Source organism: Dromaius novaehollandiae, chromosome 1 (genome assembly GCF_036370855.1).
Source record: "Dromaius novaehollandiae isolate bDroNov1 chromosome 1, bDroNov1.hap1, whole genome shotgun sequence".
Lineage (NCBI taxonomy): Eukaryota > Metazoa > Chordata > Aves > Casuariiformes > Dromaiidae > Dromaius > Dromaius novaehollandiae.
Window position 1 is genome coordinate 149827348 of NC_088098.1, and position 27811 is coordinate 149855158.

General features: G+C 39.3%; 1 protein-coding gene across 10 annotated transcripts; it reads left to right on the forward strand.

Annotated features, from left to right (window-relative positions):
• LOC112984961 (interleukin-1 receptor type 1-like) lies at positions 1-27811 on the forward strand. Of its 10 annotated transcripts, none has more exons than XR_010386310.1 (14): positions 511-634; positions 2026-2107; positions 4579-4662; positions 5979-6045; positions 7746-7977; positions 10051-10240; positions 11316-11490; positions 13213-13278; positions 16097-16217; positions 18667-18812; positions 20395-20538; positions 21626-21790; positions 23368-24300; positions 26536-27811. XR_010386310.1 is itself a non-coding variant. In XM_064502688.1 (14 exons), the coding sequence occupies exons 5-14, from the start codon at positions 5985-5987 to the stop codon at positions 23757-23759; spliced, it is 1692 nt and encodes a 563-aa protein (XP_064358758.1). In that variant the 5' UTR covers positions 511-634; positions 2026-2107; positions 2710-2776; positions 4579-4662; positions 5979-5984; the 3' UTR covers positions 23760-27811. The 10 variants fall into 10 exon arrangements, 9 of the variants coding, with proteins under 9 accessions (XP_064358776.1, XP_064358786.1, XP_064358758.1 ...); XM_064502688.1 differs by adding an exon at positions 2710-2776 and having other exon boundaries at positions 23368-27811; XM_026103204.2 differs by lacking the exon at positions 511-634 and adding exons at positions 948-1082; positions 2710-2776 and having other exon boundaries at positions 23368-27811.

Genomic DNA, 27811 nt, shown 5'->3' on the forward strand with positions numbered 1-27811 from the left:
CGGGAGTCCTTGTACTACGATTCACCTCATGAGCGGGGTGTCTGATTCACCAAGGACTTGCTTCATTTGTGCTGTACGGGTCCCGCCTGCACGTGTAGGTAAGTCCAGCACGCTTTGGATGTGTACGGGCCGAATCCATTTATGTGAAAACTTCAAATACTCTAGTTCGTGTTTCAGCTAAGCAGTTAAATGGGTTTTAGCCCCTCGTCTAGGTCGGACCTAACGAACTGAGCGTGTCGGGCAGGTAACAGCGATCCCGCGCTGCGAAACCTGCCGGGCCCGCGGTGGCCGCGAGCCCCGCGGAAGCTGAGGGCACACTGGCACCACAGCGCCGGGGCCAGCCGAGGCTCCCTGCGGCGACGGCTGCAGGGAGAACCGAAACCAGGCGCCGCGGGAGACGGAAGCAGTGGATGCCAGGGGAGGAGGGTGGTTTAAACCCCTCCGTGTGACGGGAGATACCGCGGGGCTGCGCGGGGCGGGCGGGCGGCTGCCTCCGCGCCCGCGGCGGCCGGAGCTGCCCGTGGGCGGGGGGCGGGGCGCGGCGGCGGCGCGGGGCGAGGCGGGGCCTGCGGCGGTGGCTGTCGCTATGTGGCGGGGGCGGCCGCGGCCGTGGAGGCACGCGGTGCGCACGGAGGTGAGGAAGGGCGCGGGGCTGGGCGGGGGCGGTCGCCGCCGCGCTCCCTGCGCGGGGCTCGGCGGCGGGTCCGGCTTGCGCCGGCCGCGGCGCCGCCATTTCCCGTGCTCCGCGGCAGGGCGGCGCGGGGCGGGACGCCGCGGCCGGGCCGGGCGGGGGGCACCGGAGGCGACAGCGCGGCCTGTGTCTGGGCCGTGGCCCGGCCCCGAGCGGTTCCCCGCGGGGCAGCCCTGAGCGCTGCCTGCCGGGGAGCTGCTGGTGCCGGCTGCGCCGCGGGGTTACCTGTGCTGGGATGAGTGTGGTGCCGTGTTCGCGCAGCTGCGCGGTGTTTCTGCGTAGCTCCTGGTTCCCCGGGGGCTGTTACGGTGCCTACTAGCATTCCCAGCCGTCGCTTTTATTTATCGTTCGTGCATGCTTGCTGCTAGTGTATCGCGTTGTACAGGCGCAGGTAGGAAGTAGCGTCTGAAGTGAAAACTGGGGGAGCTGCTGATCGCTACCGCGTTTGTTTAAAGTACGTGTAACAGGAAGCAGGATAAAGCTTAGCTTAAATCTTCTTGACCCCGTCAAGCACAGCAGAAGCTATTTATTGCATAACCGTGGTCAAAAAGGGCGCTTTTTAAACCGTGAGGATGGTGACAGGAGCGAGGCTTTGGGACAGAGAGATGCCCTGACACAGCTGCCTGAAGAAACATCTGTATCAAACTCAGCAAACAGCTGCTTTGCTCGTCCTGGGTCTGCGCTGGGCACATCCGAGACGGGGCTTAACAGCTGTCCGTGGAGTGACAGCTTTGTCGGGATGAGTTGTTAATTACAAACTTGATGAGTTGAATCAAGGTTCAAGGTAGTTCTCAGAAGCAGCTCTAAGTTTGGATTGGATTATTGCACCAGGGACTTGAGCAAAATGCTGAATGCATTTTGTTTTTGTGCATCGTAAATTTGGCAGCTTTGTGCTTGTTTGACTTGGACCGTTTGTATGTGCTTAGACTCTCAAAAACAAGTTAGGGTTGCCAGATGAAAACATGCTTACCTTTCATATGGATTATGAAATTAGAATGTTTTAAAAGCTGAGAAACTGGCATAAAACTACCTCCAGGAAAAATTGTTTTATAACATTGGATCCTTAAGTCATATTTTAAATTAATCCTTAAGTTAGAATTACCTGTTGCTTTCTTTTTTGGTAGACATTATTGCTATTTTTCCCTGAGAATAATACATTAATTTTAATATTTAATTTAATATCATTGTACTGTTGAAATGTGTGCTTTTATTTGAATGACAACTTCTGGTGGTCCGTCTTCCTGCTTTTCATTGCACTTGAAAAATGTTAGAGAGTAATACTTTACTTTGGACTTAAATATTCTTATCAAGTACACATTGCTTTGTATTAACAGGTAACAGGAGTTGAAATGACATAGAAAACTGTTCCAGGCTCTGACTGCAAAATGGGTTCCTCTCACTTGAGGCTAGAATGAGGTACTATTTTCAATTGATTTGAATGAGATCACTTAATTTAAGGTAATTTGGATGCTCTGGTTGCCTGCTCTTTGACAGGAGGTAGAAATGGGTAGAATGGGTAGCATTTCATGGTGCCAGAATCAAGTGGTGGAGGGATTCATAGATCCAGATAGATAGATACCATTAACAAGTATTTCGTTTAGATGTAGAGTGGCTTATACTTTGTCTGTCTTGAAGTTGGACTTCAATTTAGTTCAGAAAGATCTAACTATTGCAGACCTCTTTGTGGACATTCTTCTTTCATGTGTGACTTCATTTTGATTTAACTTTAACACAATGTCTTGAATAACAGATTTTCTTTAGGGGTATTTGAGTTAAAGACTGCAGTTTCTGATTATCATTTCAGTGTCAGAATACCACAGTAGTCACCCAGACCCACCTTTAGAGGGTACTTGTGCATCTTTTTGTGGGACTTGGTGTTCATGCATGCCCCTTTAAAGCGGTCAGCTGCACTTTTGCTTTTATGTTGAGTATGTTTGACAGGAAAGTTGAGATCGCAAGAAGAGGTAGGTGGGAAACAAGCTGTGGTCTGCTAGAATAATTTATCTTGCTTTGCTTAGCTCGAAGAGGCTTGATGACGAGGAAGTACAGCAAGGAACAAGGTGTCAGCTGTATGAATTGTTTTTGGTGGGTCAAATCTTGTCTTCAAGTGGTTGGTTGTTGTACCTTGGAACAAGTGTCCATACTTTTTTTTTTCACAGTTTCAGTTAAACTTTAATAGTTTTATTTAAATTTAAAAAAGTTAATGCAGTTCTCTCATATAGGTGTGCCACTAAATTGGGGCACTTTATACCTCTCAGCCATTATGTTGTTTGCAAAGATGATAAGTAGTTACCTTTGAGTCATGTTTTCTGTGTTTCTCTTCATGGCTAAAGGACAAAGAAACTGTTTGTTCTCCTCACTACAGAGTCCCCATAAATAGTCATCAATACTGAAAACCACCTAAATAGATTAGTAAGTGCTGATACATGATACACGGGGCTTAGATGCTCTCTGAGCTACTGTCTTGAGCGTTTTTCAAAGTGTTGGCCTTTGTAACAATCAATCACGTCTGTGTATTTATAAATATTTACAAATAAAATCTTTTAAAAATTGGAAACAGAAAATCTGGAAAACAAAGATGCAGTTATGTCTTTTGCGCAGCTTCCTGAAGGACACGTTCGCTAATTCTAGTGCATACCGAGTTAAGGACTCAATATGTCTTTAAAACCCGATCTTACTTCATTTAAAGTTGGCAGTGTGCCTATGGCAAGTAAAGGGCAGGTTCTGTGAAGAGAGACAACCTGTAAAGAACAAAAGTCAATATCCTCAATTAGGTCCGCATATTTTCTATTTCTGTTTACAAGATCTTCATTTTAGAAACCTGAAGTAATAAGTTGTATTTCAACTATGGGAAGATAAATATCAGGAAAGGAACTTGCGAAATCAGAAGAAACCTTTTTTAGTAGCTCATACCACAATGAGGATTGCTTGATTTTTTGTTTCTTAAAAGACTTCACATGAATTCTTCCTTTGAGTCCAGCAAGCTTTGAGCCAAAACAGTTTTCCAAACTAAGTATATATGGCAGTCTTGTCAGCGAAGTTGCCATTCTTTCTATGCAAGTGAGATTACTGAGCTTCTGTTGTGTCACGAGGCAAGAGGGCATTTCACCTTGCTGGGACTGAGAGAGGGCAGTACTAGGCTAAAGCTGTTAGGTATGTGGACAAACTTACGCTTTTAAGCAAAGCTTGCTGTTTCACATTTGTGGATTTTGGATAATGCTTCACTGTAAATCCTGCTTAAAGAAAGAATGTGCACAAACCTTGTGGGGTCACTTAAGATCGCACTGACTTGAACAGAATTGCTCTGTGTACTATCAAGTATTGCAAGTGCAGAAGATGTTTTTTTCCTTTTTTTCCAGAGTGCCTAAGCTTTACCTCTGGCTTAACTGAATTTAAAAAAATGTGCACTTTGTAAAGAATAGAACTTTAAACAAGCTGAGTTTTAGCATACAGTTTAGAAAGACATTCACTCTTGGTATTGGAGATGAGTAAAAGGTACAAAAATGTGAAGTTTAACCTGTTGGATTGCTTAATTGTTCTTACCCTAAACTGAGATATTTTTTATTTCTTTTCAGTTGTTAAATTTGTTATACTGAGTGGCTACTTAAATCTGGTTTGGTTGCTTGCTTTGACACCTGTGTAATATCTCCTTGTTTTTGACAGAAACATCATTTACTAAAGGCTTTTGCTAGAATGCTGGCTAAATCTTTACTGAAAATTTTATTTTTGCTGTTTTGTTTTAAGTGTCTGCGGTGTAGACAGAGGGATGGGCTTGCTTTTACATTTAGGATGTCTGTAGAAAATCTGGTTTTGTATGGTTATGCTGTTGGCCAAATGATGTGTTTTGTTAAATCCTTTCTCCCCCTCCCCTTCTGTGCTCTTTACAGGTAAACTAAAACTTCAAGAATGATGATCATCTCATTGGCAAGTTACAGGAAAAACACATATAAGGCAGCTAAATAAGGACTACGGTATGAATGCTTCATCAGATAAACTGTCCGAAAGAAGTGAATGCTTGGAGGCTGTTATGTGCTGCTGTTGAACTCTGTGCTGTGTGTCCCTTCCTACTACCCAACACTTCTTTATGTGAAATCTTGTGAGAGAGAGAGCTGATGTACTTATTTGTCTTAGATAGAGTGAATTCTGAGTAGGTCAAGGTCATGTATGTTTTCCAGGGAATACATCCTCCTCTTCCAACCCATTTCTGGCTGGGTAGAAGACAAACATTAACTAAAACCTATGCAGTGTACATGGTGCAATCAACTAGAACTCTGCTTTGGTGTGAAAAGAAGCAGCAGATGGAATATACCTGAATGGAGGAAAAGCAAGACAGTTCAGTGCAGCCCTTGACCTACTGTCAAGAAACCTGTCAGAAAAGGATGGGGTTAGGTGTCTGTCAGCTGGCTGACAGTAGGTGACTTGGGGAAGGGCTCTGATGATATCATGTCAAGAAAAAGCAGGCCCATATAAGAGTGTGCAGGACGTGGTTAAGATTCAGAGGTTTTGTGGAAGCACATACCAAGCCTTGAGGGCAGTGGGTTTCTGTTCAGTCGTGTCTTGGTTGGAGAAACCTGCAAAGAAGACTTGAGCTGTGAAGTGAACTTACAGTTGTTGAACATTTTGTTGCTGTTTTGTGTGTGACCGCAGCACGTCCACAACAGCTATGGTTTCCACGAATGTCTGACAGGCAGTACTGTCACTTTCGAAGCGAAGGCAGGTGCCTGCAAGTTCACCTTAGGGTTACAGCGTGTTTGTTCTTCAGCAAAGACCTCTAAGTTCATCTGCTATGAACAGCAGTGTGGTGTCAACTGTACCAGCACAGTTCAAAGAACTCTTAAAGCTCTGCAATTGTCTCCACCGTAAAAATGCTGAGAGTAGCATATTCGAGCTTGATATATCAATTGTACAATATAGTTTAAACCACTTTATGGGAGAGAGGGAGGGAGGGAGGGAGGAGTGTGTGTGTGTGTGTGTGTGTGTGTGTTTGCGCATGCATGCATGCATGGGTGTGCTTAGACTGGCAAAAGAAGTTACATGTTTAGCAAGAGTTGCTCCAATAGAAAGTTGAAAACATTCTAATAGAAAGTCAAAAACTGAGCAGCTTTCTATGGGGGCCAATCAGTGCTGTAGCTGAAATGTTCGAAGGCTGGGCCTAAATTACCAGACCCATTTTTTCCCTCCCCAAGATGACCAATGCTTCTGAATTTTCAAGGAATAGTGCAGGGTGCTGAGGACAGTGTGGCTTAAGCATTCTTGCTATACTAATGGAAAAAATTATTCTTTGCAGCAAAAGATGATATCAGCATTTTTGCTCATTGTCTATCTAATTCTAGTGACATCTCCGTTCAATGCTGGTAAGTTAAATATGTTGTTAAAACTGTCATTCTAAAAAAGAAAACCTCCTAGAGGCAATTTATGTGTATGTAGTAGAAATGAGTTACCAATATCAAATAGTGGATTTGGGGTTTGCTTATTTTTGCTTCAGCGTATTGAGGATATGCCAAGCACTTCTTTTTAGACTGAAGCTGCATTTTGGATGGAACAGCTTAACATAAACATGTTTAAATCTAGCCACATGAATCTGAGGATATTGAGGCTTTGAAAGTCCTCTCTATATTTCATATAGAGAAAGTCTGAGGAAATTAGTGTCCTCAAATTGATGTTAGCTGTTGAATGCCATTTTTAAGAGACATGCTTTCTCTCTAGTCCTGAAAACAGATACATAGGGCCCAGTTTACTTCTGCAATGAATTAGTATTATTTTTAATGGCATATTTATTTTTTCAATAGAGTTTAAGATTAAATAAACTAATGGTGTTTGTCTTGCAACTCTTGGTATAAGTAATCTAACATTAATGGATCTGGTTTGGTTTATGCTCCATAGGGAACTGCTTAGGAATTTTTAAATTAGTTGACAGGAAGGGAGTAAAGGAAGGGTGAAAACTCTTTAGAAATTGAAAACTTTGTCTTTGCATTCATACAGTCACTCAGCATGATTTGTAAAATCTGTTCAGTCAGAATTTTTGCAGTTTTATAGTAATTCAGATTTGCACATGCATGCAGAATTTTGGAAGCTTTTAAAATCTGCTTTATGGCCAAGTGTCCTGCTCACTTTATGATAAACTGATATTCTCACAATAGTTTTGACTTGCAGATTTGTGGTTTTGATGACTTTTTGCAGTATCTGGCCTTCTTCTTCCCCTGGTATTTTCTGGCTAATATTTAAAAAAAACCTCCTTGCCAGGATGCATAGTTGTATCTTGTTAACTTTTTACACAGCCATAGTTATAAAAATGCTGTTTATGCTTGCCTTATAGCTCAGTGTGATGTTCACAACCATGTTGGTCATTTAAAGGAAATTCTCAATAAAGAGGAGAGAAATTTCAAACCTAGCAAGGAAATAATACATTCCAGTCAAGACTTCACACTATATATATTGCCTGTTCTCAAATTTGTTCTTATAATAGCACATTGGTTTACCAACCTCATTGATGTGTTGAGGTCTTGATCTAATTCCTTTATATCTTGTTTTTTCAGGTCAAAAACACTTCTTTCTTTTTTTCTCCTAACTTGTTTTTGACCCCACAGTCACAATGGCTAGAGTTCTGTGAGGAGCTCTGCACTGCTATTGTTTGTGCTATTCTTTTATAGATAGTATCTACATTAACAATTTGGTAATTTTTCATGAGTACTAACATGTTCAAATAAGCATGTTAGGAAAGATAAGTTCTAAAGCTTGTGTTGCCTGGTAAATCACGCTTGTCTTTATATATTATGATTTACAGTGAGGCTATTGGACTTACTTACATGCACATGTTGCTACCTGCTTTAATTAAGGGAAGTTATAGCTTAAGCTTTGTAAATTACCTGGTTTAGATCCTCGGATAGAAGGGGCTAAACAAATGAAAAAGAATAGTCTCTCACTGTTCTGATGATAAATTGTTACAGGAAGATTACTTCCCAATTCTGTGCAACTGGGAATGGATATTAATACCTCTAAAAACATTAAAAAAGTACAGATTAAAAATATTGTTAACATTTTTTTCTTTTAACAGGAGAATGCATTATTTGTGATTACTTTGTACTTGTTGGAGAGCCTACAGCTATTAGTTGCCCAGTAATTACATTTCCAGCGCTTCACTCTGATTACAATCTGACATGGTATAAAAATGGTAGTGTTACGCCAGTAACCACAGAGAAGCATGCCAGAATCCATCAGCGAGATGGCTTGCTTTGGTTTATTCCTGCAACACTGGAAGATTCTGGACTTTATGAATGTGACGTAAGGTAAAGGAGGAGGGAAACAACTGTACTGCTGATGTGTACAGTGCAATAACATATTCATGACGCTTGAGTGTTTTTTTTGGTAGAGAACTTGGATAGGTTAGAAGCACTGTTTTGATCTTGCTTGTTGTTTCTATGTGCTACCCTTTTTTCTTTCACAGTAGTAGAGTTTATCATTGCAAAATATTTCATACAGAAGAGCTTATGTTAAAGCACAATAATATTTACAATGGTGCGTGCATGTGTGTGTGGTTTATGAAGTGTAAGCTCAGGAAAAAGTCTTAACTGCTTCAGCTTTTTCTAGTTCAAGCTGTTGTTTGTTCCTGACAGATCAGGAAAACATTTTGGTTTCTTCATTTGTTATGGTTAAACGGGGAAGGAACTAAGAAAAGCAAACTCTGTATGTTATACAGTATCACCACATACAGACTTTCCGGAGGGATCAGCAACTTTGGGGAAATTGTTTTAGAAATGTACAAATTAAGAGGCAGAGAACCATTTTTGTTTGTCTTATTTCAAAAGCTTTATCAAGTGTTATTATGCAGAAAATGAGATAATGCCTGAGAAGATCAAGACAATGTGTTAGAGAGTATCTCAAAGATCTAAGTGCATGGAGAAGAAGGAAGAAGAAATAGATTCTTTTCAACTTTCCTGCAATTTTAAAACTGTTGTATCTAAAGTTCAGGTTAGTGGGTTGGACTTTACCACTTCAGGTTGTTGAATCTTTCCCACAGTGGCTGAAATTAACTGTGTGCTGAATGGGAAATTAATTTGGGGAAAATACACAGAAATTGTTCTTTTCATCATGACCTTTCTGCAATATGCTGAAAATAGCCAGTGCAGGCTTTTGAGATGACACAAAATTTGTTTTAGCAGTGTGTAGTTATGTGTAATAATGGACATACAGTACACCAGTTATGCTGAAGGGTTTTGGATTGTGAATGAAGTAACAATGATCAGTAAGAACTTACAGTGGAGGCAGAGATCATAGGCTGTTGCACCTTCTTGTTTCAGAGTCAATAGTGGATCTAAAAGTGGAAGAGGGAAGAAATGTAATCCCTTCAAAGCTGGCTAGTTAAGTAATAAACATAAGTTTAGTCATTCTTGCTCTGTTTCTAGTTATTCTGTCCTTGAGCTATATTCCCTTGGGCACCTCACATCTTGCTAAGTCTAGCTTGCATAATGTCAGCATGCTGCAAAATGCATAAAAGTTCAGTTGCATTAACTATAGGCTACATTTTGTGCATGAGGCACTTAAACCTTAATTATAAAACTTGCCAAGGTGCAGCACATGGAGGTTGTAGCCAAGAGTGTCAAACACGGAGTTCAGTCTTTTAGGAATTTCTCACTTAGCATAGCACTGAGAAATGAAGCATGAGCAAGAATTGACAAAGAGCGTTCCTTTATCTCTCGCTTACACTTCTGGTTTCTAGTGTCGTCTCCCTTCGGCAGAGCTCTTACTGTGCTACAGGTACTCCTGTCAGTGTCCTGTGAGATCTCAGTTTGAAGTAGTTTCACATTGGTATTGCACCTTGGTACATCTTGTATTCAAAAGCTTTGTCTCTTTTCTGTGAAGAGTTACAGTCTTTTTTCCTTGAAGTGTCCCTTCAAGGAATGTCATCAGAGAGCTGAATCTGTTTTCCTCTCCTGTTCACTTTGAGTTTGTTTGGGATTGGAGTTGTTTCAATGTGGTTATGTTTTGAGTAACTGCAAGCTACTCTGTGTTGGCGAGTGTAACACTGAAAAATGGAAAGACTTAGCTGGTGTTGTGGGCACTGCAGAGCATCAGCTGTGGCACGTCCTGACTGCTCCTCTAATGCTCCCAGAGCAGACGCCACTTCTATTCACAACTCTGCATCAGAACTTATTCCCATCTCTCTTGTTCTGGTGCATGGAGTGAGGAGCTAAGAATGGTGTGAAAGAGCTAGAGAGGGTGTAAGGGGTGTTAGAGGCAAGGCTGGGGAAGGTGCTGACATTCCTCTAAGTCCTGAAGTCTGCTTTCCATAGATTTCCTGGCTCTTTGAAAACAGTTGCCTTATTGTCAATGACTTGAGTCATCCGCTTTTCTCGTTACAGGAGACTTAACTACTCTAACAAAAAACCTATAAATCTAACAGTTTTTAAGAATGATAACGGTTTGTGTTTTAATGGAAAAATGAAGTTTGAACAAAAAGTGACGAGCACAAATACTGGAAAGATTATATGCCCTGATCTAGAACATTTTAGAGATGAAGACAATAACGAGCCTGAAGTACACTGGTATAAGGTATTGTGCACCTATATTTGGGATACAGAAGATAGAAAATGCTGTATTTTGAATATGTTATACAGTGAATCTGAATAGCAACTGTTGGAAGGAGAGGCTTATTCTCTATACAGTGTAAGGTGTCTGTCTTACCACATTTTTGGGAAAGTGTACAGAATTATAAGAGACATATTCTAAAGAAACAAGGTATCCATTTTGATTGCGGGGCCTTTCAGAGTCAGAGATGTGTGATCACACCTTGCTTTGGTTTGTTCATTCATGCAATAGTCCAGTTTCACTTCTTTTATCCTGCTTATTTTGTTTAGCCGATAAGTTTAAAAATGTGTAAGTTTTGTTAAATATTGGGCTCTGTATAGCTATACCTGTTTCACAGAACATGATGCTTGTCATGGTTGATTATGGTGTAGTATTCTTATGCCTCTTGCTCTGATTCTGGAAAAATACTCTATAGACTGCAGGCTTGGAAAGGTGTGTTTTGCCCATGATGACGTAAAATTCTAAAGTAGTTCAACTCTTGATTCTGATGCTGGTCTTATACCTGTGTGGGCCTGTATCTTACATGTGAAATATCCTCCGTGATGCATGTGGTGCACATCTTTTTTTGAGATGAAATGATTCTAAACTCTTAAGTCAGGGAAGAGAAAGGAGTTTTTCTCTGCATGTCCATTTTCGCAGAAATGGTAATATGCCCAACAGCATGGGTCACTGCTGCAGCAGCTCTGGTGTGTCTTGGTGAAGAGGAAATATAGGCATGCATTCTCTTAATTTCCCCTACAGGAATAATAACCTTTTGTACAGGTGGGGTGGATAACTGGCAAACCACTAGGTGAATGTAGTGTAGTAATAGACACCATTTCTCTTAAAATACAACATTTGAAAACTTAAAGGATTCGTTGCATTGGTTCAAAAGGTACAAATATGGCAAGACATCAGCAGGCTTCACATTAGGGCATAGTGACCATTGGAGAAGACCACCACTTTGTTTTTTAAAAAAATGGTTCTTTGTTTGGCAAGTATTTTATAATCAGAATAGTTATTAGTTTCAAAGAATCACAGGTATTTTTGATACATTTAGGAATGTAAGCCTGGCTTCCTAGAAGACAAGCGACTTCTCTTGGCAGAGGGTGAAAATGCTATTGTGATTCGCAATGTAACTGTACAAGACAAAGGAAACTACACATGCCGTATGCTATATACATATATGGGAAAACAGTATAATGTTTCACGAACTGTGAGTCTAGAAGTTAAAGGTGAGTGCATTGAGGTTTTTCCTTTTCTTTTTGGCTCTGCTATAATTACTTCTATGTAAGCATAATCTTATTTGTCATGTCAGTTTACTAGAAAGCACATTTTGCTCTGTGAAATTACAGCTGCAAGTCTTCTTTAAATTAATTTTGTCCTGAATGCTAAAATTAAAATACAATAATGCATGTTGCAACATGAATTTCTTCTGCCACCCACTTTGGATTAAGTTTGGATTATTTTAGATTACAGTTGAGTGCGCTTACCTTTAGGAAGTGTTCCATTTCCATTTGAATGAAGCTGGGTATATGACTTTCTCTGGATCTTCTGTGTGTATTTCCAGATGAAAGGGAGGGGAGAGAAATAAAGGCAATCCTCAACAGGGTTTTTTTGGCTTTGTTTTGTTTTCTTGGGTGGTTTTGTTTGTTTTAAACTGGGAGGGAGGTACAGGCAGAACCGCTTCCCAGCAACAGTGATGGATTTCCTGGCCAGAACTGCTCTATTCTTTAGGAGTATTTTGCATTTTTACCTTTCCTTGCTGAGAGATTGCCTATGCCAAAAAACACAAGAAGAGAGATGGCAGATGCATAGCTGAGAACGTGTTCTTCTTTTTACAAACTTTGAGAGATGCAGGAGGGAGAGTTGGCTGAACTGCCAATGGATTCGCTTCTGTCCTCTCAGCTGTAGTTGCTGGCATTCGACTTGTTGCTGCCCACTTGAGCCATGCTACTGGGGAATAATTGACAGAGGGAAATGAGAAATACGGGGTTAGGAACGAGAGTTAGTAGGAAGTAGTGGTTACTGGGGTAAGGAGTGGGGGCACTTGGCAATGGAACATATAAAATTGCACTTTTTTGCAAAAACAAATTAGGACCCACTAAAATAAACAAAAAAGGAGTAAAATCTGGACTTTTTGCTGAGACCATGACAGCAAAACTGTTGCCTGTGGCCCTGTTGGTCAACTTGCTATGGAACGTGGCTAGAATCTCAGCTTATGGGAAAGGAGATGTTGCAAGCTATATAAATCCTTTAATCTTCGGTAAATTACACGGGAAGGACTGGCTGACTGTTGGCACTTGGCTGTGCATTTCTGCATCTGGCAGGATGCAGAGCTAGCTGCCAAACTCTCCCAGTACTGTCGTTTGTCTCTCTGATCATTGTGATTGTGTCTTTGTAGGCCACATTGCTGATGACGTGACTGGTACCATGACAGTAGTCCTTTCAGAAAAGATGGCTGGAGGTCAAGTGTTCATCTTGTTAATTTTTTAAAAAAAATCTCAAATTTACTGGCAGTTGATACGAAAGTAATATAAGACCAGGTAACAACAACAACAAAATCTCAATGAACTCTATCACAGTGGTGGATAAGAAAGAAATCAACCTCCTAGATTGGGTGAACATCTATTTAAATAAACGAGCAGACAAGCAGCCATTCTTGTACCACCTATCTAAAGTAAGAATTCTGATTTTTAGATTAAATTAACAAGATGGACACTAAAGTATTTTTAGGGTAAATGGTAGGTTCTGCTGACTTTGAAGCTAAAAAAGATTTGTAGAGAATACAGCAAATCTCTTTAGAGATTTTAGTATTAGAAATTTAAAACTGATAGTAAGTGTGGTACTACAACAGTATCAAGCAATAAGACAAAACCATTGTAAAACTATCAGGTGAAGTAAGATGTGGAGTATTTAATACCTGAAGATTTTGTTTTTCTCTCTGTTTCTGTTAGAAAGCCCACCACAAATGAGACCAGAGTTTATTTATCCAAAGAACAACACAATTGAAGTGGATCTTGGTAAGTAATGGCTATTTAAGAAATCATTAACATTTAGTGGACAGGTTGAGCTCCTGGTCTTTCTGAAGTTGCATGCTAACAATTCCACTGACTTCAGGAAGACTGGGAGGTAGGCATGCGGATTGAGGATATCTGGAAGACAGATGATAGAACACAATTCCTAGAAGTAATTTGCAGGGATAAAACTGTATGCTTGAGGTTGGAGTCTCTTGACCAGCAGTGCTAGGTGGTATGTGTGTTTCTTCTTGTTCTTACCATCTGTCCTTTGTCCCAGTGCCCATGTCTTCACATATCTTCAGTATTTGTAGGAATATAGTTACATATATACACATTAGGATAGTTGCCAGTTGACCAGTTTAGTAGTTTCACCTCTCATTCTGAAGATGCCAGATTCTGGTGAGGATGGGTAAAATTTGACCAAAACAGTGAATGAGCTTTAATAGAAATTATGTTCTCCAAACTCCAGAATGTTTTGTTTTAAACAGGAAAGTATACATGAGAGAGAGAAGGCAGGATTTGATGCAGACAGTGTTATTTCATAGTCTTGCAGTCCTGCAGCCTTCAGATAGTCATTTAATTCTGTTGGAAATACTCAGAAATGGCTATTGATCATACCCTCACCCTCCTCTCTGCTGGTAATTACAGCTTCTCTTGCTTCATTAGAATTACATTTCTGAAAAGCTCTATTTGTGCTCTCCCACTAAAAGGAAATTTACACATCTCAGATTGAAGTAGGAAGACTTACCACAGTCTTAAAAACCTCACATAGCCTGTTCCCTAGGCTTTATGTGTAAAAAGTTGCCTTTTCCTTGCAATCGTAACTGTGGAAGAAATGGGGTAATGTTACGGTGGCGGTTCCGTGTGCTGAATCTCCCTTGCATTAAACTATCAAGTCAGTCTCCTCCCAAATTCTTCCCGATAATTGATCATAAGTTCCCATTTAATTTAGAGAAATTCTTATCAGCGCAAGCTCTACTCAGAAGGAATATGACCTTTCAATTCAAACACCCTTTTACTTACTAAAGACATATTCTTTAGGATTTTCTAAATCCTTTGATAGTACTTGCTGAGAGAATGGAGAATCAAGCAATTATCAGCCCAGGGGCTGTGACACTCGGGCTATATTAAGACCTGTTGTGGGACAGCTTGTTTAGAGTACTCATTTTAGATGAGCATTTGTTCCACTATGTCTCGTACACAATTGATTAAAAGTTGCTGGTGTATTACTTGCTGCCTAAGATCAGCTAATGTGAACAATTCTGGTTTCAATTGAACCACTGATGTTAAGAAAGCAGTCACATGTGAAATTAAAGGCCCCAGACCTTCACTCAGAGTGGGGTTTTTTGGCTACTGAGTAACTAATACAGTACAAATGATCCTTACCACAAGGGGACCTCTTCAAGGGAAGTAAAGCAAGAACAAACAAACAACCCCACCCATCAAGAACCACACAGCACTGCCATTAAATTGGGAGTAGTCTCTCTGCCTGGTATGTTTAATGGGGTGCTGGAGAAAAATCTTTGCTTCTACTAAATGTCTAGTTGTTTCCACATTCTGCCCCACATTTGTTGAATGAGAAATGGCAGAGGAGTGTGCAAAAAACCCTTAATATGTACATGAATGTGTGGAAATATAGGCCTGTCTTTAAACCTCAACCCCATCTTTAGAAAAACACATCACTGAGGTAGAAGGATATGAGGCAAGGGATTGAGGAGTGTCTGTGGTTCCTATGTGAAATGTATCTCTCTGTTCAAATAACTGCTTTGCATGTGAGCTAAAGGTTTATTTCATACTTCTGTTAGAGACTGTCCCTTGGTGGAAGCATCTAGATGTGATGTGGTTCTAGCGAAAGAAACATTGAGATCTTTACATAGGTGAACTGAGAGCTCACCTTCTCCTATCAAATCATAACCTCCATGAGTAAAATACAGAAGGACAGGACTCCAAGAAAGCTGCTTACCATCCTGTAAATGGAGCTCTTTGAGGTACATTGGCAATAAATAAATTCTGCAACTTGGCTTTCTTTCGTGCTACTAAGGCATTCTGTAAGATCTGCACTCTTGGTGGCAGTGGAGCTGAGTTACGGGTGAGCTTGCTCTGGGAGCAGATTATGGAGATGCTCAGAAATCATCCCAGTGGGCAGTGTTGGCCAAAAGACTCTGATCTGGAGTAAAGCAATGCATGTTCATTAATAATGGGATTCAGCTCTGGAGTGTAGACATCTAAATGTGGGTATCTGCATGTGAGTTAGGGGCTTCAGCTCATCATAGGGGCTGTCATCAATAGGGGCTCAGTTCTGTTGCCCACAAATAGTGTCTAGTGCTGTTTGGGATGCCCTGGTTACTGTAGCTCTGCAGGTCTCTTGGAGATCTGGAGTCCTATCTGCCAGCCCTCAGTATGGATGGCTTAGATGCTGGAGAGCATCTCAGATGTCACTGTGCTGTGCGCAGGCAACTGATTTGAGCCCTGGAGGTCTATTGGTATAGTCAGTGGAGTCTGGAGTTCAGCTGATGAGGTCCAGATGTCTATTTTAGTGTGAGCTGACTACCATGGAGCTGAACTCCAATACTAGCTTAGATATCTAGCTCACATGTAGGCATGAACATTTAGACACCTACATTTAGGGTGGAATTCACGTCCAGATTGGAGACACCCAAGTGTGGAGTACAAATGGACGAGTTTTAAGGACTCTGCTTTTCATAAGGTAAGTGGGTTTTTTCCTTCTTTCCCTCCTTTTCCCAGCTGTTCCCCAATCACCTAATCCTGCTTCTGTTACAAGACTTTTAATTGTCAAATTTAAATGTTGGGTTTTTTTTAGGCTCCCCTGTAGTCATGGAGTGTAATGTATCAAGTGGCATAAATGGCTTAATTCCATTCTGGAAAGTTAATGATGAGGATGTTGATAGCTTTGATAGCACCTACAAAGAACAGTTTTATGAGTAAGTATTCTTATCCTTTGAATTGTAAGTGAATTTCTATGAATCCACCATAAAGTTGACTAGCAGTCAACATCAGTAGTCATGGAAAAACTGTTTAAAAGTCTGCATCAGATACATTGTATTCTTATCACTTGGTTTTAACAAATGGAGATCCTAATGCATCTGATCCAAATGTAATGAAGCCACCATATGCAGATTTTTAGAATGCTGTTATGCAACATATCATTTTGTAAGGTTGTTTTTTTGCATTTATTTTTACACTTTTTTTTTTATACACAATCTTTTTTCTTATAGATTAAAGCCTGGTCTCCATCATTAGTGCGGGAAGGATAGATTGTTCAAAGACAAAAATTAAACACAAATTAAACTGGGGTGGGGGGAGAAGCAATTTATTTCAAATGAACAGGAGTTCTTTGTTACTCGACGACTGATTTATGCTATAGCAGAGTGTGGATGTATTATTTTGTTTACTTTCTTATTATGTCAACCACTGCTGTTAAATATAAGCCTTAAAACAAAGAAGAGGGAAAAAGTCTCAGATGGTCAGTTCATACTCATGCAGAAGCATTACTGTCTCCACCAAGTGCCATCATCTGTGTGTGAAACGGCTGGAAACTTGCAGACTGCTTTTAAGATGAATCTTTGATTCATCTGTATCTGGCCTCTAGAAAGGGTCTGGGAGCTCAGAGGCAAGCTGAGCTTGTGCACATTTAGCAAATGGGACCATGCTGCTGTTTCCAAAAAGGTACTGTAGATATACTATGGTTTAGAGGATGCTTTCTTTATGACCCTGCTCAAGCAGGGGGGATTGGACTAGATGATCTTCAGAGGTCCATTGCAACCTCAACCATTTTGTGATTCTTTATATTTATTCTGTAATAAAGAATAAAATATTAAAACCTGAACAAATTTGATCCTCTAGGACAGGAGGAGAGTGTAATAGATGTTTTCAAAAGTCCAGATGGAACAAGCTGTATGAAAAGTTAGTCAATACTTTGCCCTCAGGAAAGCAATCTGAGTTCTACTTTATCTCTAAGCTTCTTTAGAGTACATGATTTTTATTTTCATTGTAGATCTATCTGTATATTTGATGTTCACCTATAAATGTTGGAGGTACACCTTCTAGTCACTAAGGCACCAATAACTCCATTATTCTTTAGGGCATAAAATTTCTCAACTTCAACAGTTAAGTCATATATGCAGCTCTATGCAGCTATGTTAGAAGTTGTTATAACTGCAGCTTCTTCTGAAGCCAACTTGGTTCTGCTGTTGACTGCATCTTTCTGAAAAGCACTATATATATTTAATTCAAGGTAATTCTCTCAAGATTTTTAGCTTGTTTAGAGGTGATCTCCATCTCTAATTGTCATCTTGCCTGTTAGTTCTTGCACGCTGGAAGTAGAGATATACAAAATGCATCCTGTGAAAGCTCTAATTAGGATTAATAGTTCAAAGCAAATTATCTAGGATCAGCAAAATGAATCTGAGAAGTAGCAGTAATATTCCAATATTATTATTTCAAAAAAACCAAATTGAATTTGTGGAGCATTTCCTAGTAGCAAAGCACACAGTAGGCATGTTCAGCATTGTGGACTTCTTCTGAGAATGGTAAATCTGATCTAGTTAAAACTGACTTGAATAAATGTGAACACGTTGCAAAATAATTATGTTTGCATTAAGATCCCATGACAGACGTCACTGGCAATTATAAATGTAACAGAAACCGGTGCTTCAGGATGTTTTGCAAAATGAATTTTGCTCCTTGTGTGGAAGTGCGTAAGGCTATATCGTCACAGGGCATGATGTCGGTTTGTAGGCACCTCCCAACTGCTGCCTCTCCGCCATATGTAAACCTACCTTACAGCAGGATGGTGTTTAACAGAATGTCATATTATATGATATATTGCCACCAGAAGCCTCAAGCCTTTTGTGGCAGTAGATACTGGAAGTAGAGGTATCGTCACCATGTTTGTCTTCATTAGGCACCAGAGTTGCTCAGCTCTTGTGAAGCTCCTTCATCATTACTTTCCAAGCTGGTTGATGGCATTGACTGTGGGCTTCTATAAACACTGTGAGCTCGAGGAGTGTGTCTGTAAGCTTAGAAAGGTTTCTGCTTCATCATCAATATAAGGAATCATGGAAGATGCCTTTTCTGTTTACGTTTTTGTTATTGGTTATTCCTGGTTTGATTAGTCTTTCTTTGCAGGAAAAAAAATAAAACAAAACAAAAAAAGCAACGTGTATCTGGAAAATGCCCAGTCAACTCTAATCATGAAGCCCTTTTGTCAAAGGGCTGATATTTACTGATCTGTGCTTCACTGCTCTGTTAGGTTTCTAGAAGTTAAAAATGAATGTTCTTGTATTTGTAGAGAGATGAGTATCTTACATTAAGTATTGATATTTCAACTTTTACTAGTGTTTAATTTTTATTCTTTTTTTTTAATGACAGAGAGGGAATGCCTCATGGACTTGCTGTATCTGGAACAAAATTTAACATTTCAGAAGTGAAAGTAAAGGACTATGTTCATAAATTTTTTTGTCACGTTGTATATGATTCTCGACAAATTACAGCATATATCAAATTGGAACGTCCAGGTAAGGTATACAGTCTTGATAAAATGGAGATCAATGGTGTTGACTTCTGAATTAGTTTGACATCAGACTTCTCACAGCTAAAACTATATGATGTACCTTTCTGCTAAGTGAGTGATGAAACTGAAGACCTTTCTTAGTGAAATTATGTCATATTCCCATTATTGTCAAAATGGAACAAAATAGCACTTTTAACCTGCTTTACGTTCTCTCATTCAGTATCTTAGAAAAGGTTAATGAAACACTGGAAAGTAAAGTGAAGTAAATGTATTCCTCAGTGGAATACTGTGCCTCGTTTTAGATGCTTGTATTTCAAGGAGCTTGTGGATCAGAGGAAAGCATGTGTGTAGAAGAACATGGAGAATGGCAAATTCTCTAAAAGAACTGGGGGAGACATACTTATGTCCAGAACAGTGTGTGTCAAGAGGAAACAAACCTTTTTGTGCACCTGGTTGTCCTATCCTTCAGTAACAACCAATGGGCTCAGATTGCCAGGAGAAAAATAAGTTGTTTAGATAGCAGGAAAGGCTCTAACAGTAATGATAATGAAGCAGTGACATAGATTGCTTGGAAAGGTTATGGAGTTGCCATTGCTGATGAATATCCTGCATTATCGCCTCCTAGATAGGCTTATGCATCTTGATTGGGCACATCCTGCCACTTGTTGGATACCCCAGTCTTGTGCTGGGAGACAGGATGTTAGGCCTGTTGCCAGCCAGCCTGAAATCTTTCTTTATAGTAGATGAACTGTAAAGGTAAAATGAGTTTTAAAAACTCAAATGCAAGACTAAAGAAGTGCATTGTTTGTATTTAGAACAAGGTGCACAGAAAAGCAAACCACCAGATTTTATAACTGTCACATTTTTTAAATTTAGCTACAGAAGATTCTCTGGTCTATTCAGCTACAAAGATGGATTTGTCAATTGTGAGTCAATCCTTTGACAAGTGTCACTTTCAGATTTAGCTTTCTCTGGCCACATTGTAAAGAAATCATTAACTGACAATGGATCTGAGCTCTAGCATGTTACCTGACTTGACTATAAATAAAATGTTTGCATACTGTAAATTAAGGTCTTCCTTATCAGGGTAGGATTTAAACTTTAACATACATGAACTGAAAACTACAGTTCCATTAAAAAAAAAAAAATCAATGGTAGGTCTTCATAGAGGTTAGATATGATAGAAAGGTGGTTAGTCTGGGGAGCATGGTCAGTAAGCCATTTCCCCAACTTTGACATTCTTACTTTTTGACTGATCAAATTTTGTATGAGAATTCTCATTCTACTGCTGCATTGTATCTCTATATCAATACCCTTGTGTTGATTGAAGAATAGCTGCAGTTGTCACATTGCTAAGGTATGTTTCTTCTGAAAGATAAAAGTAGGTTTGTCAAATAACAGTATTTGTTGAAAGCATGCATGAAGAATCTTCAATCCTGTTCATTCATTACATTCTTGAATCCTTTAATGACTAAACAATTTTTGAGGACCCAGCTGACAGTTTTTAACATTTCTCTTCTCTTTTTTTCACTTCCAATATATAACTTTTTTCCCCTCTTCTCCCTCTTTTCCATTTTCTATTACAGCTCCAAATATTCAAGGTTACTTAATTGGAGGAGGAGTTTCTTTGGTATTTTTAGTATTTTTTACTCTCTTTGTCTACAAGATCTTCAAAATTGATATTGTGCTGTGGTATCGGAACTCCTGCCATCCTTTCCTGGGTAAAAAAGGTATGCTTATGTAGCAGTACAGATGTACTTTGAGTGTGGTGTGTGTGGTAATGAGTAGATTACGTCTATCTTCCCTTACAAAGCAATGAATAAACCTGATGGAGTGTGACTGGTCCTTTTGGGGATTTTTTTTCAACAGATGACACAGTCTTAGGATGTTTAGAATTAGTTTCAATGACCAAAGCGTCTACAGGGAGAAGTTGGCAACTTTCCAAAAATCTAGATGTTAAGTCCTGACTTCTGCATCATTCCTTCCCTTAAAGTTTCACTTCAGTGGTTTCAATGCACAGGCTATTCTGGCAGCAGTTGTTCAGATTTCCTTTAATTACTATTCTTATAGAAAGCAGTAATACAATGGAATTGCTTTTTTTTCATGGAAGAAGCGGGGCAAATTTCACTTTGGTTTTCCTATTTGAGGACACTTCTGATTACTTTCTGTAAACTCCTGGCATTTGCAGTAACATTGATAGATGTGCTTCTGTGACAACAGGAGGCTGACATATGGTGCATTTGTGAGTATCTGAAAGGAGGTGCATAGCTAAAGCAACAGATAATATCTGCTTAGAAGTATTGAGGTATCTGCTGGATTTCTGTGAAGTCTTTTAAATTGAGCCTGTCTGAAAAGTTTGTTCCAGCTATTTAATATGCTTCTGATATTCTTGAAATTTATCAGATATTTGGTTTTGTTTTCATGTCTAAGTGGTGATTGTATTTTGGAACTTCAGGTTACAAAAATGACCTATGAGTTGCATGGTATTTTGAATTTTAAATACTGTGTTGTACTACTGGAATGACTGCTTTCCAGATACTTCAGTGGTAATGTTTTTGGTTTAGGGTTGAGTAAAGAATACTCAAGACCTACTTAATTTTACAGGTCTCTTTTTTGCGTATTCAGATTCAGGATACTGAATTCTCAAGGCCTGATTTTACAGTTATTCAGGCTCAGTATAATTATATATGCTTAAGTAATAGTAAGAATAGGACCCAAGACAATGCTTAAAGTGTGTGTGTGGGGAAATAGACTTTAGGGATTTTTTTTTGTCTTTAGAATCCATTTTTTATATTACTCCTGTTGCTGACTCTTCAGTTTCAGATGGGAAGATCTATGATGCTTATGTCCTGTATCCAAAGAACAGAGTGAGCTGCTTGTATTCATCAGATATTTTTGCTCTGAAAATATTGCCAGAGGTCTTGGAAAGACAGTGTGGATATAACCTCTTCATATTTGGGAGGGATGACTTACCAGGAGAAGGTAAGCTACCTGAAGGCATATGATACTTCAGTTTTCTCACTGACTGTAGAAGTGAACTGTAAATATAGCTCGAGTACAGGTAATCAGATGTGATGTTAAATATCTCCCACCATGAGCTATGATTTTCATATCCTCTCTGGAGAATGAGGAATACAGCATGAAGTGCTGTCTGTCTCAGCCTTTTCCTTGTCATCAATTAGCTTTTCCATGGTTTTTTTTTTTTTTTAGGTGGTGGGATGTTTTTTGTTTGTTTTTGTTATTGCTGTTGTTGATTTCTTTTTTGTTGATATCTGGCTAACCTAGATATCTGGGATTGGAATGATGCTCGGGTGAAGAGGAGTTGAAGTAGTTGTGAATGGTGATTAATGGCAGGAATGATAGCAAAGTGGATCTTGTAAGTGGTTTGAAAAGAGCTTGTTGCTGTGAGGTGCCATTTGACAAAAGCAGCTCTCTATTCTTTCACTTTTATTTGCTCTGAGGATTGCAGTCAAACTGGAGGAATGTAATAAAGGGAATAACAGATGCTCAGACACTGCAGGTGAAGAAAAATGAATATAGAGCAACAATATGTTATGAGGAAAGAGCACCTGAATCAAAAAATACTTATCTATGGTAAAAGATTTTTGGTTTTTGTTTTTCCGAAGTACGGTTTTGCCAGAGCTTTAAGAAAATCCTTGTGGATGTTTCCTCTGTGTCACACACAGAACTTAAATTTCTAGTGTCTAACACTTGAAATTGCAAAGCCTTTCCCACTGACCGATTTTTGTGAGGTGTATGGAGAAAAGCCTTCTGAATCTTTCAGTCTTATCACTTTAAAAAGATAATATGGAGACAGAATAAATTTGCTGAATAGGTCTTAAAAAGAAGTTTTTGTTTAAGCAATTTTTGCAGGGATAGGGGAACAAGCTTAGATCAGGTCATTTATGTCTGGATCCCTTTTTATACATGTCAAGACTGTTGGTACTTGTTCAAAGGAGAAGGGCTCCCTCAGAAATAGAGTCTAAAGTGCTTCTTTACATTTTTCAAGGTGGAAAAGTAATGGTCTGTTCTCAGAATTAAACCACATGTGCTTTGTGTGGTACTTAGTGTTTCCCGTTTCAGAATTGAAAGCCATTGAAGGAAGGATTCTGTGTTTTTCTCTGAAATTTGCATGTAATGAAAATGTGTTAAGCATATCAGAACAAGCTGTTTAAGGAAAAAGGGCATGGTTTTACCTAGGCTTATGTTTATCTAGGCCTAGGGTTTTTGGAACTTTTGTTTGTTTTTGGCAGTTGCACCTATGGTGATAATGAAATGTCAACAACTAGATAAATAGTAGATAGCTAGTTACTGCTGTTGGTTTATGCAACATGAGAACATAGGTATGCAGTCTGATGTGGTCAGACTGTGTTGCATTAGCCAAATCTACACTTGTCAACGAACCCACTGTAACTGCTTGCTTGCTCTTACCCCATCCCTGATTATGCAGTAAAGTATTTTGGGTCAAATATCAAACGGTAAATGAAGCAGCTGCAACATGGCAATAACAAAATAAAAACATACAGCTCTAATTTCGCACAACCTTTTTCTCTCTACAGCTGTGATCAGCATTGCTGATGAGAAAATACGCCAAAGTAGAAGAGTAATAATTGTTTTAGTTCCGGAACCATCCTGTTACAGTATCCTGGAAGATGCATCTGAAAAACAGCTAGCTGTGTATAATGCTCTTATCCATGAAGGCATTAAAGTAATTCTGATTGAACTTGAAAAAATACAAGATTATGCAAACATGCCAGAATCCATCAAATACATTAAGCAAAAGCATGGGGCTATCCGATGGAAAGGGGACTTCTCGGAAAGCTCTTACTCAGCAAGTACCAGATTCTGGAAGAAAGTGCGTTACCACATGCCATCCAGAAAAAATGGATCTTCATCAGGATTGCATTTGTTACGAAAAGAGTTTAATTCTCCCCAAATTACATCAGAATGATGCCTCAAGACTATGCAGTTCACATAAGTGACAGTGGGTTCATTGAAGATGACTTGTATGTTTTGTACAGACAATCTCATCCAAATTTTCTGGATTAAAGGTACTACAACATAATCTATGGATATGAATCATCCTTTGTTCTGGCCAATCAGCAGAAGACCTTGAAATGTCATCAGTAGCACAGTGATGGTGTGAAAACCATGTAAGAAGTGCAAAAGGACTTTTTCAAGAAATGTGCTGTGATTTGGTGGGTTTTTTCTGGTAATAAAATTGCAAGGGTTTAAAAAAAAATCTGTCAGAAAACCACAGAAAACTTCTTATCAATTAAAGGTTGAAAATGAAGGAAACTGTATTAATTCTAATTATGATATTGTGTAATGGACTTGGTTGATGCCAGTAAATATATTCTTTATTTTTTTTTAATGAGAAGAACTGAAACTTTTATATGTTAAAAGTTCATTATTAGCTGCCTTGTTCAATTTGCTCAAAGAGAAATCCATTTATGTTCCTGCATTTGCTGTGATATCCTCCAAGAGAAAAGGTAAGAGACAATCCTACCTCCCAGCAAAAGAACTGTTGAACCCGAGTGTAAACTCTCTTCCCTGGTCTGTGACTCCTTTACATTCTAAAGAATTATGTGGTTTTTACTCGCTTTTTCTACTCAAACGGTATAAAAATATCATTGTGATGTTGTGCTGAGATATAAAATTCTAATCTCCAAAGGATTTTTTTTTTCCAGTTAGGTGGCTTAATATGTTTGTCCTTATTACACATATGGAACAATGAGCTAATGACACAGATTCTCTAATGGGGAATACAGGATGGTTAGCTTCATTTTTCTTCCTCCACCTTAGGGACCAAATCAAGGTGCTTCAGAGCACAGTTAGGCTGCACAGCTGAGCTGTTCTCGTGGGTTGCTATTGCTGAAAGAGAGCAGGTCTCCCCTCCAGGTCCCAGCTGGGGTGCTGGCTCTAGTGTTTGTCAGCTGTGAAAGCTGACTGAAGAGACTAACGTGGCAGAAAGCGTTATTTTCCTTGGGTTAAGTTTTCTCCCAAATCAGTGAGTTTATGTGGTTCCCTGAGGGGTCAGCAGTGTAATGGGAGATGGAAAGGGGTAATGGGGCCATGTTTTTTGGCTCCAGGTGCATTTAGAAAATAAAAAATAAATAATAATTTATATATAAAAATATAAAAATATATAAATAATAAATAAATAAATAATAGAAAATAAAATAGTATTGTTGCCCAGTACTCCTTAAAGTCAGAGAGAGCTGGCCTGCATTATCCCCAGGAGCTGCTTGCCCCTTTGATTCCCCCTCCTTTCCCTGATTGTATCAGGACACTAAAGTGACTGTGTACCTGATTTGCTTGGGACAGGATGAATTTAGGCTGGAGTCACAACTTCCTTCACTGTTTGGGATAGCTGTTTGGAAAAGGAAGTTGTTAAAACTTACTGTGCATCTTTTAACATACAACATGCTTTTGTTAACTCTCAACTTATGCTTGACTTGTGTGTTTACAGTGATGTAGTTTGCAGTGATGGATTTGGGGAATTGATTTGATTTTAGGAAATCAGCAAATGTTTAAAGCCATGTTTATAGCTATGGATTTTACAGGGGAAGATGTGGAAAGCTAAATTGCCTGTGCTTTTCAGTCTCTGCCTAATAGTTTACATTTTTAAGTTGAGATCTATTTGTATAGGAAAGTTTAAAGATTTGACTGTTAACACTCTGTGTACTCAGAGTACAAGGCATATGTAGCTGTTCTGAACAATACTATCAAAATTCAAAGTTTGCTGAATTGTATGCTAACCTGGAAATTCAACTCTGGTTGCAGCTAGTATATATGGGTATTGATTTGTTTTTGCTGCTAGTGATTTTGGCTGATGGTTTGTTTGTAAAAAGAAATAGTATTTTGATTTAGGAAGATAAGTATTGCACTGTTTTTGTGGGGTTTTTTAAGTGCAGGTGTAGTGATCAATAGAATGTATTTCTAGGGAAGAAATATAATGGCTCTGCTAATTGTGCATGGGTAGGGAAGAGGCAAATGATTAGTTATTACATTTAAAGTGAGATCTTGCTTGTGTACCAGTTGAGAAATATGCAGGTAGGGTAAGACAGAGACCTGTGGAGACTTTTCTTGATACATGTCACAGTAGCAGATTCTTTTCAACTCCTAGCTTTTCCCTAGGCTAAATGGAGTTTAGCTGTTAAACAACAAAACTCTGCAGTTGTGTACACTAACTCTTTTGTCATTGTTTGTTCTAGTATTAATACCTGCCCTAGCACAGACATTCAAGAGGAGACTTAGCAGCAGATTGTTGTGATTTACTTGCAGCATGATGAAGGTGTAAGCTTCCCACACCCAAAGTTTCAGATGTGCCTTTAACGGTTGCTTGCCACTCTGAATTCCTGCTTGTGTTCACATCCTGTTAGCTTCTGCCTTGCAGTACCGTGTTCTCCTCCCACTCCAATTCCAGCATATCTTTTCCCATGCAGCTCCCTTATTCTGGAACAACCAATTTACTGCTGTGTCAAACTGCATCATTTTCCAAGCAGTCCTGGAAGGCTGTTGCTTGTACAGCATTAAGCAGATTTCTTTTTCCTTTGAGTTGGTCTTTTCATATTTCCACTTGTTGATCTGAAAAAAATGAGTGTTCTGCATCCTTCAGAACTATTCTGGTCTTTGAAGACTGCTTCCTTCTTTTTGACATGGCAGTGTTGGCTTTTTCTTCTTTCGTGGCTCAAGTGTTTATCTTTTTATGTCTCTATCCTTAGGAAAAAAAAAAGGATAGTGTGAGGTACCAACCTACAGAAGAGTTGTCTGGTGAATGATCTGACTCATCTGAGCTTTGTCTTCTGCCTGATGGGTGACCAAAGCAGTGGAAATAGCTTCCTCTCCTACCTGAAGTTATTTGGTTACCTGAGTGTATGCTGGAAACTTCAAACTGCCTCTGACAGCTGATGGCTTCTAGCTTTGTACCTCTCTTGGCAAGAAATCCAGCCGTCCTGAAAAGATCTTTCAGCCTTGTCAGTCTTTCTCTGCTGTTCATCCCGTGTCCTGTTTTGAGAAAAAGGGCTGCATGACCGCACTAGATATCGTTCAATCCATACCCTTGGTAAACAAAACCATACAGAAAGTAACAATTCCTAACCAGACAGAAGGTAACAATTCCTAACCTACTTATTTAACTTGTTCCTAAAATTTTCTAGTAACAGACTGCAACTCCATAAGCAGCTGTTTAAGTTGTTTTTTGACAGAATGGAATAAGAATCTCTTCATTTCAGAGTAGGAGGGAAAAGATGTGCATTTGAAATGTCAAAGATTATTTCAAACTGTCACAGTACTGGAATGCTTTATTGCTGAATGTTATGTATATGTAGACCAATGCATATGCTTATCCTCTGTTCTCATTCTGTGTTTTGTTCAATTTAAGACAGAAGTGTTAAGGGAGGAACACTTCTGGTTATAAAGTGTCACATTCACTTGGCTGTTGCACAGAATCTGCTTTTCAATATTGTGTGTTTGATGACAGTTTTTTGTGAGATGAGAGAACTTTGGGTAACTGATATCCATCTGAGCAGGGGTAACGCACTAAGTGTGGCAGCTCGCAGGTAGATGTAATTGATAAAAGAATTTAGTGAGGCACAGAAGCTGTACAATTTGGTCTCAGAACTCTTTCGTAAGAAGATCCCTATTTCAAATGTGAAGACTAGACACTGGAAGTACCATATTTGTACTCTGAGGACTAAGGTATGGTATTCCAGTTTCCATTTCTGTCAAGACAGCTTGCAGTATGGAGGCCAACAGAATTTCAGCAACTTTGGGCCACCTGTGTTTTTTTTGCTGACTTAAATGGATTGTGGTATGAAAAACTGCTACTTGGTATCCCTGTCTCTGGTGGAAAGTTATTTGACTGAGCCAAAATACTGTTTTTATATTTGTACCTTTTGATATATTTATACAAGTGATGCTAAAGTTTTCATATGTGTTATGTAAAGACACTTTGAAGAAAAGTCCATTTTTTAATTCAATAAAACACTATCTCTCTTT

Coding starts and splice junctions, on each gene's coding strand:
- LOC112984961 (XM_064502706.1), top strand. CDS start 5,985: ATGATATCAGCATTTTTGCTCATTGTCTATCTAATTCTAGTGACATCT. Junction 7,978..10,050: donor CTTTATGAATGTGACGTAAG/GTAAAGGAGGAG, acceptor TTCTCGTTACAG/GAGACTTAACTACTCTAACA. Junction 10,241..11,315: donor CTGAAGTACACTGGTATAAG/GTATTGTGCACC, acceptor TGATACATTTAG/GAATGTAAGCCTGGCTTCCT.